The sequence below is a fragment of the Zingiber officinale genome, chromosome 1A (assembly GCF_018446385.1).
Source record: "Zingiber officinale cultivar Zhangliang chromosome 1A, Zo_v1.1, whole genome shotgun sequence".
Taxonomy (NCBI): domain Eukaryota; kingdom Viridiplantae; phylum Streptophyta; class Magnoliopsida; order Zingiberales; family Zingiberaceae; genus Zingiber; species Zingiber officinale.
Window position 1 is genome coordinate 29,539,689 of NC_055987.1, and position 16,036 is coordinate 29,555,724.

The following is a 16,036-nucleotide window of genomic DNA, read 5'->3' on the forward strand; positions in this document are numbered from 1 at the left end:
TAGAGATACTAGGTTGATAATGTCCTCAAGAGGAGCTCATAAGGATTGTCATGTTAAACCCTGCAGGTGGACTTAGTCCGACATGACGATAAGGTTGAGTGGTACTACTCTTGGACTAAGATATTAATTAAATGAGTTGTCAGTAACTCACTTAATTAGTGGGCATTCGATATCTTAAACACAGGGAGACTAACACACTCATAATAAGAAGGAGCCCAAAAATGTAATTTGGGATTGGTGCGGTAGTTCAATAATAGTTCTCTAGTGGAATGAATTATTATTGATAAAATTAAGTTGTGTGTTCGGGGCGAACACGGGATGCTTAATTTTATCGGGAGACCAAAACCAATTCCTCCTCTCGGTCCCTATCGTAGCCTCTTATTTATAGAGTACTATACCCACCTATACCCACCTTCTATACCCACCAATAGGGGGTCGGCCAAGCTAGCCTAATTTGCTAATTTGCCTAGGCCAAGGAATATAAAAGAAGGGGTGAGGGTGCCTTCATTATATAACCTCTATTATTTTCTCTCCCTCTTTTGTTCCTTGGTGTGGCCGGCCATCCTTTCCCTCTCTTCCTCTTGTGGTGGCCGAACCTCTCTCTTCCCTTGGAGCTTTTGTGGTGGTCAGATACTACTTGGAGAAGAAGAAGAAGAAGGAGAGGAAGCTAGCGTCTCTTGGAGCTTGGTTAGTGTTTTGATTTTCTTCCTTGGTGAAGCTTCTTTCTTTGTGGCCGAACCTAGCTAGGAGGAGAAGAAGGTGGTTGGTGGTTTCTCATCTCGGAAGATCGTTGCCCACACAACGTCCGAGGTTAGAAGAGGAATACAATAGAAGATCAAGAGGTCTTTCTAGAAGGTATAACTAGTAGTTTTTCCTTTTCCGCATCATACTAGTTATTTATGGAAATAATACCAAATACAAGAGGCTTATGATTCTAGAATTTCGAATATGTTTTTCGATGTTGTTTTCTTTTGTTTTTTCCTTTCCTTGTGATTTGATTGTTCTTTTCGGTTAACCTAAAGTTATTTTAGGAAATTAAATATTAGCTTTCTATAAAAGGTTTTGTCTAGTCGGTGGTGGTTGCTCCCATATCCAAGAAGGCCATGTGCCTCGCCACGTCAGTACTGGGAACCGATTATGGAAATTAATATTTAATGGAATTAATAACTTAAGGTGATTTGGGTCGAACGTGTTAAGTTCCGCAGGAGACCCAAGTCAAAACCTAAGAACGAATGTCATAGTTGGTTCCGTATTCAACGTGATTTAATATCTCAAAATTTAATAGGTTAAAAGGGTAGCTAGGTTGCGGTTCCAAAATTTTTGCAGCAAGAAGGATTACCTCAGTAACCAACATAAGTATCCTTATATATTCAATAGTCTCAATTAGAAATAACAATGTTTGATAACCACAAAATGAAAAGAAAATCATGTTGATTTTTTCCCCATTTATTATCAATAGAATGCTATGTAAATGTCAAATGCATCATTTTCCTCTCCTGCCAAATAACATTCATACATTAGAAACCTAAATTCTCCACGAATTTACTCGGCAGACATTAAAGCAAACATCATTTCGAATTCATATACTAATAATGATTATTTTGATGTCTTCAAATGAGCACCCTTTTAGAAAGAATCCACATTTTTAAGATTGACAAAAAGTTGCAGAACAAATACTTTCTATGAAGCTGGATCAAATAGCTCATTTAGCCTGAACAATTATAGTAACTCGTTGGATCAAATACTTTCTATAGAAGATGGAATTCCACCAATTATAATAACTAAATAAGAACAAGATAAGTTGAGCTAGAATAAAGTCAACCGTTTGACACAATCAGGTTAGCAAACCTAACGAACTGTCTTATTTGAGACAATCAACAACCACTCAAGTAAATTAGAAATATGACAAACCTCTGCACTGCCTTTCCTATAAAGGACTGAAAGCACTGCTTTAATCAAAGATCACTGCACTTAGAGCAAGATAAATTGGAACTAGATTAGATCAGGTTAGATAAAAGTTAAGTACAGTATGATAGTTCAGACTTTTACCATTAGAGAAGATAATGAAAAGTTGATAATTTTTACGATTTCTTTGGGTCCAAATAGAAACTACAACAAGGGAAAAAACGGAAAGGAAAAGAGATAATCTTGAGTTGCAGATGAAATTCCCTTATTCATCATCCTATTCATCCTATTCATCGTTCAACAATGTTTTATTTATAGAGACATAATGTGGAAAATAGCTTTTTTTTTTATTATTATTAGATTTCAGAACTCTTCTTCATCATCATCCTCATCGTCATCATTCACCTCGGATTTTGACTTGTCGGATTCCTCGCCTTCTTCTTCTGCTTCATCTACGGCAGCAACACGACTTCCTCCTCCTCCACCAGACTATGAACCAGATAAAGGTGAATAATTAAGTGATTCGATACTAGAGTTGTTCCACAAAAAGTAATGAGTTTGTGATCAGTACCTGGCCTTTGTTGTAGGTAACCATGGTTTTGGTGTAATCGGCTTTGAGCTTTGCTGCCTTGGCTACGTATGGAGCTTTCTCTTGCAAAGGAGAGGTTGTTAAAGGTTGTTCGATTGAATTAGCAAATCATGTGTTGCTATTGATTACTTACTTCTTCCGTCAAAGATTTCCACTTATCTCCTCCAGCATTAGCAACCTGTTCGAATCAAACTGATGCATTTATTATAGTGGTAAAAAATCGAAGAGAGAAAAAAAAATTAGTTATGGTGTAGAAAGATCTGTAGGGGAAAGGACGAGGAAAACTAACCGCTGTAACTGACTTGTTATTATGGTTCTTTTCCTTAAACATCTTCCGAAATTTTTCCCTGCCGAGCTAATCGAGTGAGCAACGACGTACAAAGAAGGGTAAAATAAATCGATAAATGGGATGCGGAGGCGAAATCATAAATCATGAGCTAAGTCAGAGCTTGAAGTTAGCAAAGCTAAGTCAGTATATTCACCACCATACATCTCTAACATCAAATGACATTTTTAGTGCAACTGATGGTTAGTGTAGTTGATTTTGCATTCATTGTGCTATTTCAAATATGTTATCTTTGCCAGTCTTACCTAAAAATATACGATTTGTGTAAATAGATTATAGTCATTGTGAGTATTGGAAAACAAAAATATAGCTAATATCTTCTCCATTATTATTTAGTAGAAGCGTGTTTCTACCATTAGATACTTAACTTACACTGAAAGATTCCTAAACTAATTTCTACAGCATCAAGCTCTAGATGAGGCAGACTTATCTGAAGAGGCATCATATTTACTATTGAAGTTATTGATACAGACTGGAGATGAGCTTGTTTATGCTTCAGCTTTTGCTTATTGTATTTCAGAAATAAATTATTTAATATTGTTTCAGAACTGCAATACATGCTTATTAAGGTTATAATTGCTCAAGCTTGGATCACGAGTTCTTTTCAAGCCTAAAGAAAATTCTATCTGTAAAAATAGCTTTAGCCATACTATTTCCTAAATATGCGTCTAGGTTTTCCATGGCAACCATAGTTCGATAAAGCCGACCCTCTCCAAGATCAGCTAAATGGACAGTTTTGAGAGTATACACTTTACCGTTTCTAGCAGATCGATTACAATTTTGACTAGATCTAAGTAAATCCCTAAATGCGTGCAGCAGCACGACAATGCGGAAGGAACAAAAGGGAAAAAGAGGCTCACATGATTGGAGCGCTTCATGGGGCAAACCTCGGAGCGCTTGGAGAGGTTGGCGGTGAAGTGGAATCGGCGCTTAGGACACACACACACAAATCACGTAAATCATGAGAAATCGTAAACTTTACCTTGAGATTAGGGTTCTACGGCGTAGGAGAGAAGGAGCGATCAATCAATGGGATGCAGAGGCAAAAGTGAAGTGGATCAGAAGAGAAGGCAAGGAGGGGTTTCGTAGATGGGTTCGTCAGTGTGAAGAGATAAAGAAAGAAAAACACAGCGGTAAAAAATTTCGGGGAGAGGGAAAGAAAAAAACGCAACCGTAAAATATGGCGAAGGGGAAAAAACAACGAAGGAAAAAAAAACAACGACATTCAACAACACTTAATAGATAACGGTTTTCAAAAACCGTTGTCGTAATCCCTAAAAAATCATACATAGACAACAATTTTCAAAAGCTGTTGTCGTAGCCTTTAAAAACCGTTGTCGTAGCCCCAAAATAGATAACGGTTTTTAAAAACCATTGTCATAGGCCAAAATAACTACTAAAAGATAACAATTTTTGTTAAAACCGTTGTTAAAAGGTAAAAAAATAACTATTTGGTATACAACCATTGTCGTTTGAGTGTTGTTGAATGAGGATTTTCTTGTAGTGTCAGAATACCGTCCTAGTTCCCTATACAAAAATTTGTTCAAGCATAGAACTATCCTAGCTACCCATGTGCTCTACTAAAGTTAAATTTGGATTGCAAATGATGCTTAACATTATTAATCCAAATTTCCCTTTAGAAGTTAAACTTGGTTTGGGAACGAAACTTAACATTCTTACTCCAAGTTCAATCGATGTGATCTTCCTAAGTTAAACCATATTACAGAAGTTATCAAATATCTATTTCAAAGATCGGCTTCCAGATTAAACATGGCGAGGCACTAGGCCTTCTTGGGTATGGGATCATCCACTACTTCCTAGACAAAGCCTCACAAAGAAATCAGATATTTAACTTCTTACAGTAAACTAGGTTTAACTATAAAGACCTCAATAGAAACACATTATCAAAACATGAAATCAAAAAATAAAATCGATAACAAAAATAATAACTTAAAACCGATAACCTCTTGTGTTTGGTTTTTCAAAATATATACAAAAGATGAACTAGTTATGATGCGGAAACTAATAACTAGTTATACCTTTTATAGCTTATAGACCTCTTGATCTTCTATTGTATTCCTCTCCTTCTCTTGGACATCGTGTGGGTGACGATCTTCCAAGATGAAATCCACTCAAGCTTCTTCCAAGGCTTCCAAGATTCGACCACCAAATAACCTCCAAGGGATGCTAGACAAGAGAGCTTCCTTCTCTTCTTCTTCTTCTTCAAGCAACCGACCACCAAGAGATCTCCCACAATTGATGCCGCTGGCCTCAAAGAGAGAAAACAAAAGGAGAGAAGAGAAAGAACAAGGGATGACCACCAAGGAAGAATAGAGAGGAATAGAAGATGTGTACTTAGGTGAGGCACCCCCTCCTTATCTTTTATATTCTTTGATCTTGTCAAAAAAGGAAAGTTTTATAATAAAAAATAAATACTTCCTTTTCTCCCATGACATGGCCGGCCACAAGCTTATGCTCCAAGCAAGGAAAGATTTTAAACAAAATTAAAATCTCTCTTTTAAAATCTCTTTTGTTGATAGTTATAAAAGGAATATTTTATAAATTAAAATCTCTCTCTCTTTTAAATCCTTTTATGGATATCTATAAAAGAAAAAATTTAAAATAAAACATGGTTACAAAAAGGAAAGTTTTATTACAAAAATTAAAATCTTTCTTTCACATTATAGATAACTACAAATAAGGAAAGATTTCAAATCTCTCTTTTATTCTTTTGTAGAAAGCTATAAAAGGAAAGATTTTAAAATTTAAACCTCTTTTTTAAAACCATCATAAAAGAAAAGTTTTTAACAAAATAAAAACTCTTTTTATTTCCTTTTGTGATCAATCTAAAAAAGAAAAGTTTTATATTAAAATCATCCTTTTAAATCTTTTTTATGGATCTCTATAAAAGGAAAGATTTTACAAAAAATAAAACTTCTTTTTCTTCTTGTGTGTGGTCAGCACCTTGCTTGGGCACAAGCAAGGCTTGGCCGACCCTAGCTTGGTCTCCAAGCAAGGCTTGACCGGCTCTAGTTTGGGCCTTAAGAAACTAGGCTTTTGGGTGGATATAAGGCTTTATATAGAGGCTACAATAGAGACCTAGAGGAGGAATTGGTTTTTGTCTCCCGATGAGCTTGAACTTCTCGTGTTCACCCCGAACACCCAACTCAAGTTCATCAATAATATCTTATTCCACTAAAGAGTTATTATTGCACTACCGCACCAATCCCATATTACAATATGGGCTCCTTCTTATCATGAGTGTGTTAGTCTCTCCGTGTTTAAGATATTGAATGCCCACTAATTAAATGAGTTACTGACAACTCACTTAATTAATATCTAGCTCCAAGAGTAGTACCACTCAACCTTATCGTCATGTCAGACTAAGTCCACTTGCAGGGTTTACATGACAATCCTTATGAGCTCCTCAAGGGGACATCATCAACCTAAATTACTAGGACATAGTTTCATTATATAATCAACAACACACTATATAAATAATATCATTTTCCAACTTATCGGGCCTATTGATTTAACGAACTAAATCACACCCTTTGATAAATTAAAGAAATAAATATTAAGTATACGTACTTGTTATTATATCATAATTAAGTGTAATTTTAAACCTCCAAGCTAAGTACTAGAGTTTATGAATCCTGGTAGAAGGCAAAAAATCCACTAGCCAGAGGTGGGAAGACCGTGTGAGTAACGACACGGTCGAGGGGCCGCCTTGGGGCATCCAAGGGGCCGAGGGGTCGGGTCGTTACATTAAAAAGGTCTCACTTGGCTACCATGATTCATAAACTCTAGTACTTAGCCTGGAGGTCTAGAGTTCGAATCCTGGGGAAGGCAAAAATCCAATGGCCAGGGGTGGGAAGACCTAGTGAGTAACAGCACGGCCGAGGGGCCGCCTTGGGGCATCCAATGGGGCCGAGGGGCCAGGTCGTTACATTAAGAGTACACACTTCTATAATAACAGAGGTTTTATTCTTTTATATAGTCAGTATAAAAAGAAACTACCTCAAATAGTTCTGCTCAATACACTTATAGTGTACTAGTATAATTTTATAGTCAAGATAAACTAATACCAAATTACATTACAACCACTCCAATGCTTTGTCCCATTCCATCTTGGTTGTGAGCTACTATTTATAATTTATAAGGAACTGATAACATGATATTCTGTGTGTCTCCTCACACCATGTTATCTACAATATAAATTAAATGGACAACTACACTTAGCATAAATGTAGATATTTGACCAATATGATTCTTATTTCAAAATAAAAGTTTATACAAAAAGCTAGACTTTTAGTATACACTCTAATAGGAGGATCTCAACCCTTCTATGTCAGAGTCGGGGGAGTCTAGGCTCTGAAAAGGATACGATGATACGGTACTTGTTCGACCCTTGTGCGAAGGGGAGTCTGTTACCGCTGTTGGATACAATTTTGCAAACCAAAATCTTGGTGCCATCGATCATTGAAAGTCAAGTTTGACTTCAAAATCGAAATCTACGTTTCACGTAGATAAAACTGGACTATTAATTTGCTCAAAACTGATTGCGAGTGAATGAGAAATTAATTGTTCAAAGATGTGCTCAAATTAACATTAAGGAAAAAGATGGGGTTTTAGTCCCACATCGTTAACCGACGAGAGCCAGTGTTTCCTTATATGTGTTGTTGTGCTAATGTTGTTAATACAAAAGCATAGGTGCTCTCTATCCTTGGGCGAGCAGGTGCTCGCAGACGTCGTCGTTGTATCTTGGGAACGAATTATCGTTATCCATGAGCACTGTAGCGGAGCAAAATCATTTTACGGAGATAGTGTCGAATATTAGCCTCGACGACAACTCAGTTTGCTTCCTCTCAGTAGTAATCTCCCGGAAGTCTCGACAGTCGACTAAAATTAACTATGTTAAATACCGAGGAGAAAATCCAGAGGCTCAAGGACCTCACAATCATAAAATGATATCGACAAACTAATTTGGCTGGGATCAACGATGTACCAACTGCCATCCCTCACGCTGAGAAGCCGGAGAAATTCAATGGAGCCGACTTCAAAAGATGGCAGTAGAAGATGCTGTTTTACTTAACCACACTGAACCTTGTACGATTTCTGCGTGAAGACCCGCCAACCGCTACAAAAGATAATTTCGGTAGTAAGGCTGCTCGCGATGCGTGGTCACATGGCGACTTCCTGTGCCGCAATTGCATTCTTAACGCGCTGGACAATATGCTATATAACGTATATTGCATGATAGAGATGGCCAAATCTCTGTGGGAATCAGTAGAGAAGAAATACAAAATTGAAAACGCCAGACTGAAGAAATTCATCATCGGCCGATTTTTGGATTTCAAAATGGTGGATTCTAAAAGCGTCACGTCTCAAGTCCAAGACATGCAACTGATAATGCATGATATGGACACTAAAGGAATGTCGTTGAACGAGTCATTCAAGATTGTTGCGGTAATCGAGAAACTCCCTCCGTCATGGAAGGATTCAAAAATTACCTAAAGCACAAGCAAAAGGAGATGAGACTTGAAGACCTTATCCTGCGGTTGCGGATAGAGGAGGATAATCGAAAATTATCTTACTCTAGAGGAACGAAGCGGGCAGTCGATGAGATGTCCAACCTGACAGAATCAAAAGCCAAGAAGCTGAAACAACTGAAACAGAAGGCTCAAGGCAAGAAGTTCAAGGGCACGTGCTACAACTGTGGAAAGTCAGGACACATGTCCAAGGACTGCAGATGCCCAAAGAAGACAACCAAGAGTCAAAAGAATGTTGCGAACCAGGTCGCAACTTCTGCTGATATAGATCTCAGCACCATGGATCTCACTACGGTCGTGTTTGAAGCCAACATGGTGGACAACCCGAAGCAGTGGTGGATCAATACTGGAGCAACCCCACCACGTCTGTTCTAACAAGGCGATGTTCTCCAAGTACACCCCGATAAGTGGAAGAAAGCTCTATATGGGCAATTCCATGACACCCCCGATTGTTGGACTCGGAAAAGTAGTTCTAAAACTGACGTCTGGGAAGGAGCTAACTCTCATTGATGTGCTCCATATTCCCGACATCAGGAAGAACTTAGTTTCTGGATCGACACTTGTTAAAGCCAGATTTAAACTAGTGTTCCAGTCCAACAACTTTGTATTTACGAAGAACGTGTTGGATCGAGATCGCGCTAGAGGGGGGGGTGAATAGCGCTCATGGATTTCACGTGTTTCGTATTCAAAAAACTCGACGAGTAAGCAGCGGAATAGAAAGAAATAACAAACACACACAAAGACACCAAGGGTTTACTTGGTTCGGAGCCTAAGGCGACTCCTACTCCAAGGCCTGCGATCGTTGATTGCTTTTCGGTGGGCAACAACTATAAAATCAATAAGAGTATAATAAATGTTTACAATTAAATGTACTGGAAAAAAACTTATACCGACAACTAGAGATGAAGAAAACGAAGCTTCAGGTTGTCGAGTACTTTCAACAGCACTTCTGGGTCGTCTTGTTAGCAGCACACGAGATAAGGTTACTTTAGAATTGATTGATTCAAGCTGCTACTCGAACACCCCTTTTATACACTGCTAGAGGCACCTCAAACCTCATCCAAGGCACCTCCAAGCCTCCCGAGTCAGCCGCGTGGATCAACACATAAACCTTCGTCGCTTATCCTGCTTGAGGCACCTCCATGGCCAGTCCAAGGCGCCTCCAGCTCCATCCGAGGCGCCTCCAGCTCCTCTTCGCAGCTAACTTCTATTTTGCACTCGAGGCGCCTCCAAGCTCCATGGAGGCGCCTCGGACATTGTTAATCCGAGGCTTAGCTTGTTCCTTTTGTACCTGCAAGACACATTAGTCCCAAAACAACAACATACCCTGTAAGACAAAGTTAGAACAGATATAAACATGATAAATCAAGTGATCAACAATCATCGGACTATTCGGGTCTGACTTCGGATTTCCGTCCGGAAACCCTAGGTCGACCCGACGCCTACTGTTCCCTCTGTGGGGAACGCGCCCTCACCTACTCCCCTCAGGAGAGATTACCTTATGTCAGTCCGGTCCTCCAGACTGACTGGACTTTCTGCCTAGGGTTACCACCCCCTAGGACCTAGGGTTATCACCCCCTAGGGTTTTTCTCCACCTAGGGTTACCTCCCCCTATGATCCACCACCTAGGGTTACCACCCCCTAGGACCTAAGGTTTCCGCCCCTTAGGGTTTTCCTCCACCTAGGGTTACCCCCCCTAGGACCTAAGGTTACCACCCCCTAGGGTTTTCCTTCACCTAGGGTTACCACCCCCTAGGACCTAAGGTTATCTCCCCTTAGGATTTTCCACCTACCTAACCGCAGTTAGGACTTTCCTGAAATCTCATTTAAGCACGTTAGATAACAAGGAATCTTAACTTGGAATCCCTTTGTCATTATCAAAACCTAGCTTCGATTGTCGAATGCTTCCCGCACCAACAGAATGGTGTCTTCATAGGAAAGATGTATTTGGAACAAAATTTATTCAAGATGGTTGTAATGACTGTACACCGTGATTTTGATGGTAATAAAATAAAAGCTTTCAGCTATGTTATTGAGTGTTTCAATTTATGGCATAATCGACTTGGGCATGTCAATAATAATACTCTGAAACATCTCGTCAAACTAAATTTATTACCAAACATCGATGTTGATGAAACACACAAATGTGAAGTGTGCGTGAAAGCGAAAATGATGAGACTACCTTTTCATTCAGTGGAAAGGTCTATGATGTTGGGTGCTACTTGGAATTCCATTCTGTTTCCCTTGTTTAAAAATTATACAAGAAAAGAACTTCTCCTAGCAACCCATGTGCTCTACAGAAGTTAAACTTGGATTACAAACGAAACTTAACATTATTAATCCAAGTTGTTCTTCAAAAGTTAAACTTTGATTGGAAACTAAACTTAACATTTTTACTCCAAGTTTAACCCATATGTTCTTCAGAAGTTAAACTATATTACAGAAGTTGATTAAATATCTATTTCAAAAATTGACTTCCAGGTTAAACATGGCGAGGCACTAGGCCTTCTTGGGTATGGGATCATCCACCACTTCCTAGACAAAGCCTTTCAAAGAAATTGAATATTTAAACTTTTTCCAGTAACCTTAGGTTTAACCATAGAGACCACAATCGAAACACAAAATCGAAACACAAAATTGCTAGCTTCTTGTGTTGGTACTTTAGGATCCATACAAAGAACACAAACTAATTATGCAGCGGAAACAAGTAATTAGTTATATCTTTCTTTGTATCTTAAAGACCTCTTGATCTTCTGCTGTATTCCTCTCCTCCTCTTGGACGTCATGTGGGCGATGATCTACCAAGATGAAATCCACTCGAGCCTTTCTTCTTTGCCTACAAGTTTCGGCCACCCAAGGAATGCAAAAATAAGAAACTTCCTTCTCTTCTTCTTCCCCTCCAAGCAAACCGGCCACAAGAAGATGGAGCTTGATGTGCCACCGGCCTCAAGAGAAGAAAACAAAGAGAGAAGAGAAAGAGAAGGGTTGGTTACCAAGGAAAAGAGAAGAGGGAACTTTAGATTGTGTTATTGTTTCATAAGGCACCATCTACCTCTCTTTTATAATCCTTGGTGAATGTAAAAAAGGAAAGTTTTAAACATAATTAAAACTTCCTTTTAATTCCAATCATGGAAAAAAAGAAAATTTTAATAATAATTAAAATCTCTCTCTTTTAAATTTCCTATTGTGATGGCTACAAAAGGAAAGTTTAAAATTAAACTTCTCTTTTAAATCATGGTTACAAAAAAGGAAAGTTTCATCAAAATTAAAATATCTCTTTTAAAACCAATATAGATGGCAACAAAAAAGGAAAGATTTTAAAATTTAAAACTCTCTTTTAAAACCATGTAGATGGCTTCAAAAAAGGAAAGATTTTAAAATTAAAATCTCTCTTTTAATCCTTTGTAGATTGCTATAAAAGGAAAATTTTTACAAAAATTAAAATATCTCTTTTTATTACTTTAGTGGCTGACCCCTTGTTTGTTCACCAAGCAAGGCTTGGCCGACCACATCTTGGACACCAAGATGGGCTTGGCCGGCCCTTTGCTTGGGCACTAAGTAAGGATGCGACCGACCCTTAGCTTGGGTAAGAAGCTGCGCTTTAGGTGGATAAAAAAAACTTTTAATAAGAGGCTACAACAGGGACCTAGAGGAGGAATTGGTTTTGACCTCCTGATGGACTTGAGCTTCTTGTGTTCGACCCGAACACCCAACTCAAGTTCATCAATAATAACTCATACCACTAAAGAGTCATTATTGAACTATTACATCAATCCCATATTACATTATGGGCTCCTTCTTATCATGAGTGCATTAGTCTCCTTGTGTTTATGATTGTAAAATACCGGAAATAGGCGAATATTAATAAGGGAATTTTTTGGAATTTTTGGAAATTTTTCGAAAATTTTTCGGAGCTCGTACGGACGAGTTGACGGGGATAAAAACGGGGTCCGGAAAAGTCTGTTTAGGCTACCCCATTTAAATGAGGAAAAGTTTATATATTTAATTCTTTTTTTTCTTTTCCTTATTTATTTTCTTTTCCTCGTTACTGTGTCGTTCCCTTCTTCCTTCCCCGCGCGCCGACGCTCTCCTCCTTCCTCCCGAGCCGCACACCCGAAGTCTTCTCCTCTTCTCATCTCCTCGGCCGCCACCACAGCGACGCCGTGCCCTAATTGGGTTGTGTCGCTGCCGAGAATTTCTTCACCGCCACCGACCTAGTGCTGTCGCCGGCCTTCCTCCGCCCTATAGCTGACTTCCACTGGTGTCCTGGCCACCCGCCGCGTGCCCTAGGCGACACCTTCTTCCCTTCACCGACACCGATCCAGCCGAGCCCTAGGGCCGGCTGCCACCACTGTGTCGAGCCTTAGTTGGTGTTGGAGGTAAGTTGTGTGGTGTGGAATTTGGGTTATGGCTTGATCTGTGTTCATAATCTCAGTTCTTGATCTTGCTTGGACCAGTTGGTGGATTTCTTCTCTCTGTGTTGCTGTTGTGCCCTGGTTCACCACTGCCAGTGTCACTCTGTTCTTTACAGCAGAGTGGTGATCTTAGAGGTAAGGGGAATAGGGAGGACTTGCTGTGGTTTTCTTGGTTACGGCAGAAATTCCAACTAGTAGCACTCCTGTTCCAGTAATCAACAGGGCTGTGAACTTGAGGTATAATGTAGGAATCTTAATACCTTTTGTAATTGATGTGGTCTATGAATTTAGAATGAAACATGTGGTTGATCATGTTTTAGATTCAGGTGTAATTGGATTTAGGTCTTTGGATTGCTATCTAATGGTTGTTTGGGGTTAAGGTAACTAACCCTAATTGACCATGGGATTTAATTAGGGTGTATTGATTTAGATTGTGCGGATTAGGGTTTTCCCTAATTTAGTCTTGTAGATTTTATTTAGTTATTTAAATTCTTATGAATGTTAGCTAAATAAAAATATATATTGATTGACACAGGACCTTGACGCGAGACGATATCTCGACGTCAGATTTGGAACGGATACGATCCTTTCTTTTTGGAGGCGGGTACTTTTGACTTATGTCATTTGATATACATAGTAGTGAATTTAACAAGTTGCATTAATTATGTCCTTTATTTGTTTCGGTTAGTCACTACCAATATTTGATACATGATTGATTGATTGCTTGATTTGCATCCCATGTATACTTTATTTGTTTATACATGCTTATAGGGGGTAGTGATATACCATGCTTCACCATGTTCAGAACCTAGGTTTTATACCTTCTGTGTACCTTTGGATTGTTTTGATTCGTTGACCTATGATGCACTTTTATATACATGTGGATTATGTTGGAGTGTATACTGAAAGCCTAAGCTTTTGTAAACATTTGTCTTGAATAAAGAATCACATTTGGTCAAATTATCTACATTTGTTTGTAGTTGTTCAATTAATTTATATTGTAGATAACATAGTATGTGGTGTCATATGAAGAAGATAATGTTATCAGTACCTTATAAATTATAAACAGTAGCTCACGACCAAAATGGAAAGGAACAAACCATTAGAAGGTCGTAGTGTAATTAGGTATCAGTTTATCTTGACTGTATAATTACACTAGTACACTTAGAGTGTATTGAGTAGGACCATTTGAGGTCGTTTCTTTTATACTGATTTTATAAAGAAACAAAGACCTCGGTTATTATGGAAGTGTGTGCTCTTAATCCTAATATAATAACAAGCACATATATTTGATATTTATTTCTTTAATTTATCAATGGGTGAGATTTAGTTCGATGAACACTACAAAAAATAAAGGATTCCGGGACAAAATTGGGGACGAATTTTTAAAAAAAATTCGTTGCAAAAAATTTTGCGACAAAATTTGGGACGAAAATTTTTTCGTCCCAAAATGGTTGATGCCAACTTTTGGAACGAATTATGGATTGTTGCAAATTTGGGGACGAATTTGGGGACGAATTTGGCGACGAAAAAAATTTTCGTCCCCAAATTCGTTGCAAAAAAGTATAGAAATTTGCAACGAAAACTGTTTTTGTTGCAAACCTAGGAACAAATTTAGGGACGAATTTACATAAATTTTCCGACAAAATTGTCTTGATTTTTGCAACAAATTTAGGGACGAATTCGGTGACAAATTATATTTTGTTGCCAAGTTTGTCCCTAATATTGCAACGAATATGGGGACAAATTCGGTGACAAAATTATTTTTGTTGCCATCTTTGTTCCTAATGTTGCAACGAATAATAAATTTGTTGCAAAACTGGCAACGAATTTGGCAACAAAAACTTGCCAAATTCTTTGCAGATAAAATATTCATCCCAGAATTCGTCCCAAATTCTGGGACGAAATTTGTGGATTCGTCCCAGAATCTGGGACGAATTTTGTGGATTCGTTCCAGATTTTGGGACGAATTTTGTGGATTCGTCCCAAAATTCGTCCCAAAATCTGGGACGAAAATAATTTTGTCCCAAATTACGATAGAATTGGGACAAATAATTTTCGTTGCCAAATTCGTCCCTATTTCAAATAATTTTTTCCAGCTTCAATTTCTTTCTACAATACAATCCAAATACATACAAACCAAATTCAAATAACAAATAATATGCATTCAACACATCCTAATTTAACATTCAACACATACAAATTTAACATTCAACACATCGATCAACTCATAATTCAAGAAGTATAAAGTTTTCAACAAAGTTTACAATATCCATCTTGTTCAAGCAACTAGAAAATATGATACAAAGTTCAACAACCCAATGTTTTATAAGTCCATCATCCATCCAACAACACTAAGAATACATATAGTCATCTTCATGTGCCACAAAATCTTTGATCCCCATCAAATCTCCTTTGCCTACATAACAACAAACAAATAAACTAAATCATGTCTAACAAGAAACATTGTAAATATTATACGATATGGCCATGTAAAAAGAATAATTGGAAACAAAACATAAATGTGAAATTCCTTAAACATTCTAATAAAAGCCCTAATTCTAATAAAAGTCATATTTACCAACGATATGAATCATCCATGTCATAACAACGGTAAATAAAATTATAAGAATTATTTTGAAGCTAAGTACATGTATCGTAACTACGATACAACCTAATATAATTGACACATCATATAGAGAGAAAGAGAGAGAGATATTGTGAAGTATGGCATTAGGGTTTAAATTTTCTCACTTAGTTAACTTTATTTTTCATTTTAATTTGCTGAATTTATAGTTTTGTCTTTGGTTGATATTTAATGTAAACTAAAGGATGTTTAAAATAATTGTTCATTTCATTGTGTTAACTAGTTGACAATTTCATATGAATAACTTTAGCACATTTTTAACAACTCTTTACAAAATATTAAGGTAGGAGGATGCATCGTTATCTAGTAAAGAATTTTAGAATAGTGTAATGTAATTCTAGATGAAATATAAAACTTTTATATATCTATATAGTTTTGAAACTATACATAGATCAAATTTAGAACTTTTATGCATCATTATCATTGAAGACAAAACAAGAAAGAGCAACTTATCAAAAAGAATGAACACAATTAAACAACTATTTAAAGCTAATTTTAACATAATTATTTAAAGTTAACTTTATATAATTAAACAACTATAACATAATTATTTAAAACTAACTTTATATATAGATCAGTCAA

The 16,036-nt window shown here is 37.4% G+C and overlaps 1 protein-coding gene across 1 annotated transcript; it reads right to left on the minus strand.

The window, feature by feature from the left end:
- Positions 1-2,268: 2,268 nt before the first annotated feature.
- Positions 2,269-3,718, minus strand: LOC121997178 (HMG1/2-like protein). Its single transcript, XM_042551453.1, has 5 exons — positions 3,701-3,718; positions 2,784-2,849; positions 2,628-2,672; positions 2,477-2,554; positions 2,269-2,394 (listed from the first exon to the last, which is right to left on the minus strand). Exons 1-5 carry the CDS (start codon positions 3,716-3,718, stop codon positions 2,269-2,271), a joined length of 333 nt encoding a protein of 110 aa, XP_042407387.1.
- Between the last annotated feature and the right edge of the window lie 12,318 nt (positions 3,719-16,036).

Coding starts and splice junctions, on each gene's coding strand:
- LOC121997178 (XM_042551453.1), bottom strand. Junction 2,673..2,783: donor ATAACAAGTCAGTTACAGCG/GTTAGTTTTCCT, acceptor TGATTCGAACAG/GTTGCTAATGCTGGAGGAGA. Junction 2,555..2,627: donor GGAAATCTTTGACGGAAGAA/GTAAGTAATCAA, acceptor CCTTTGCAAGAG/AAAGCTCCATACGTAGCCAA.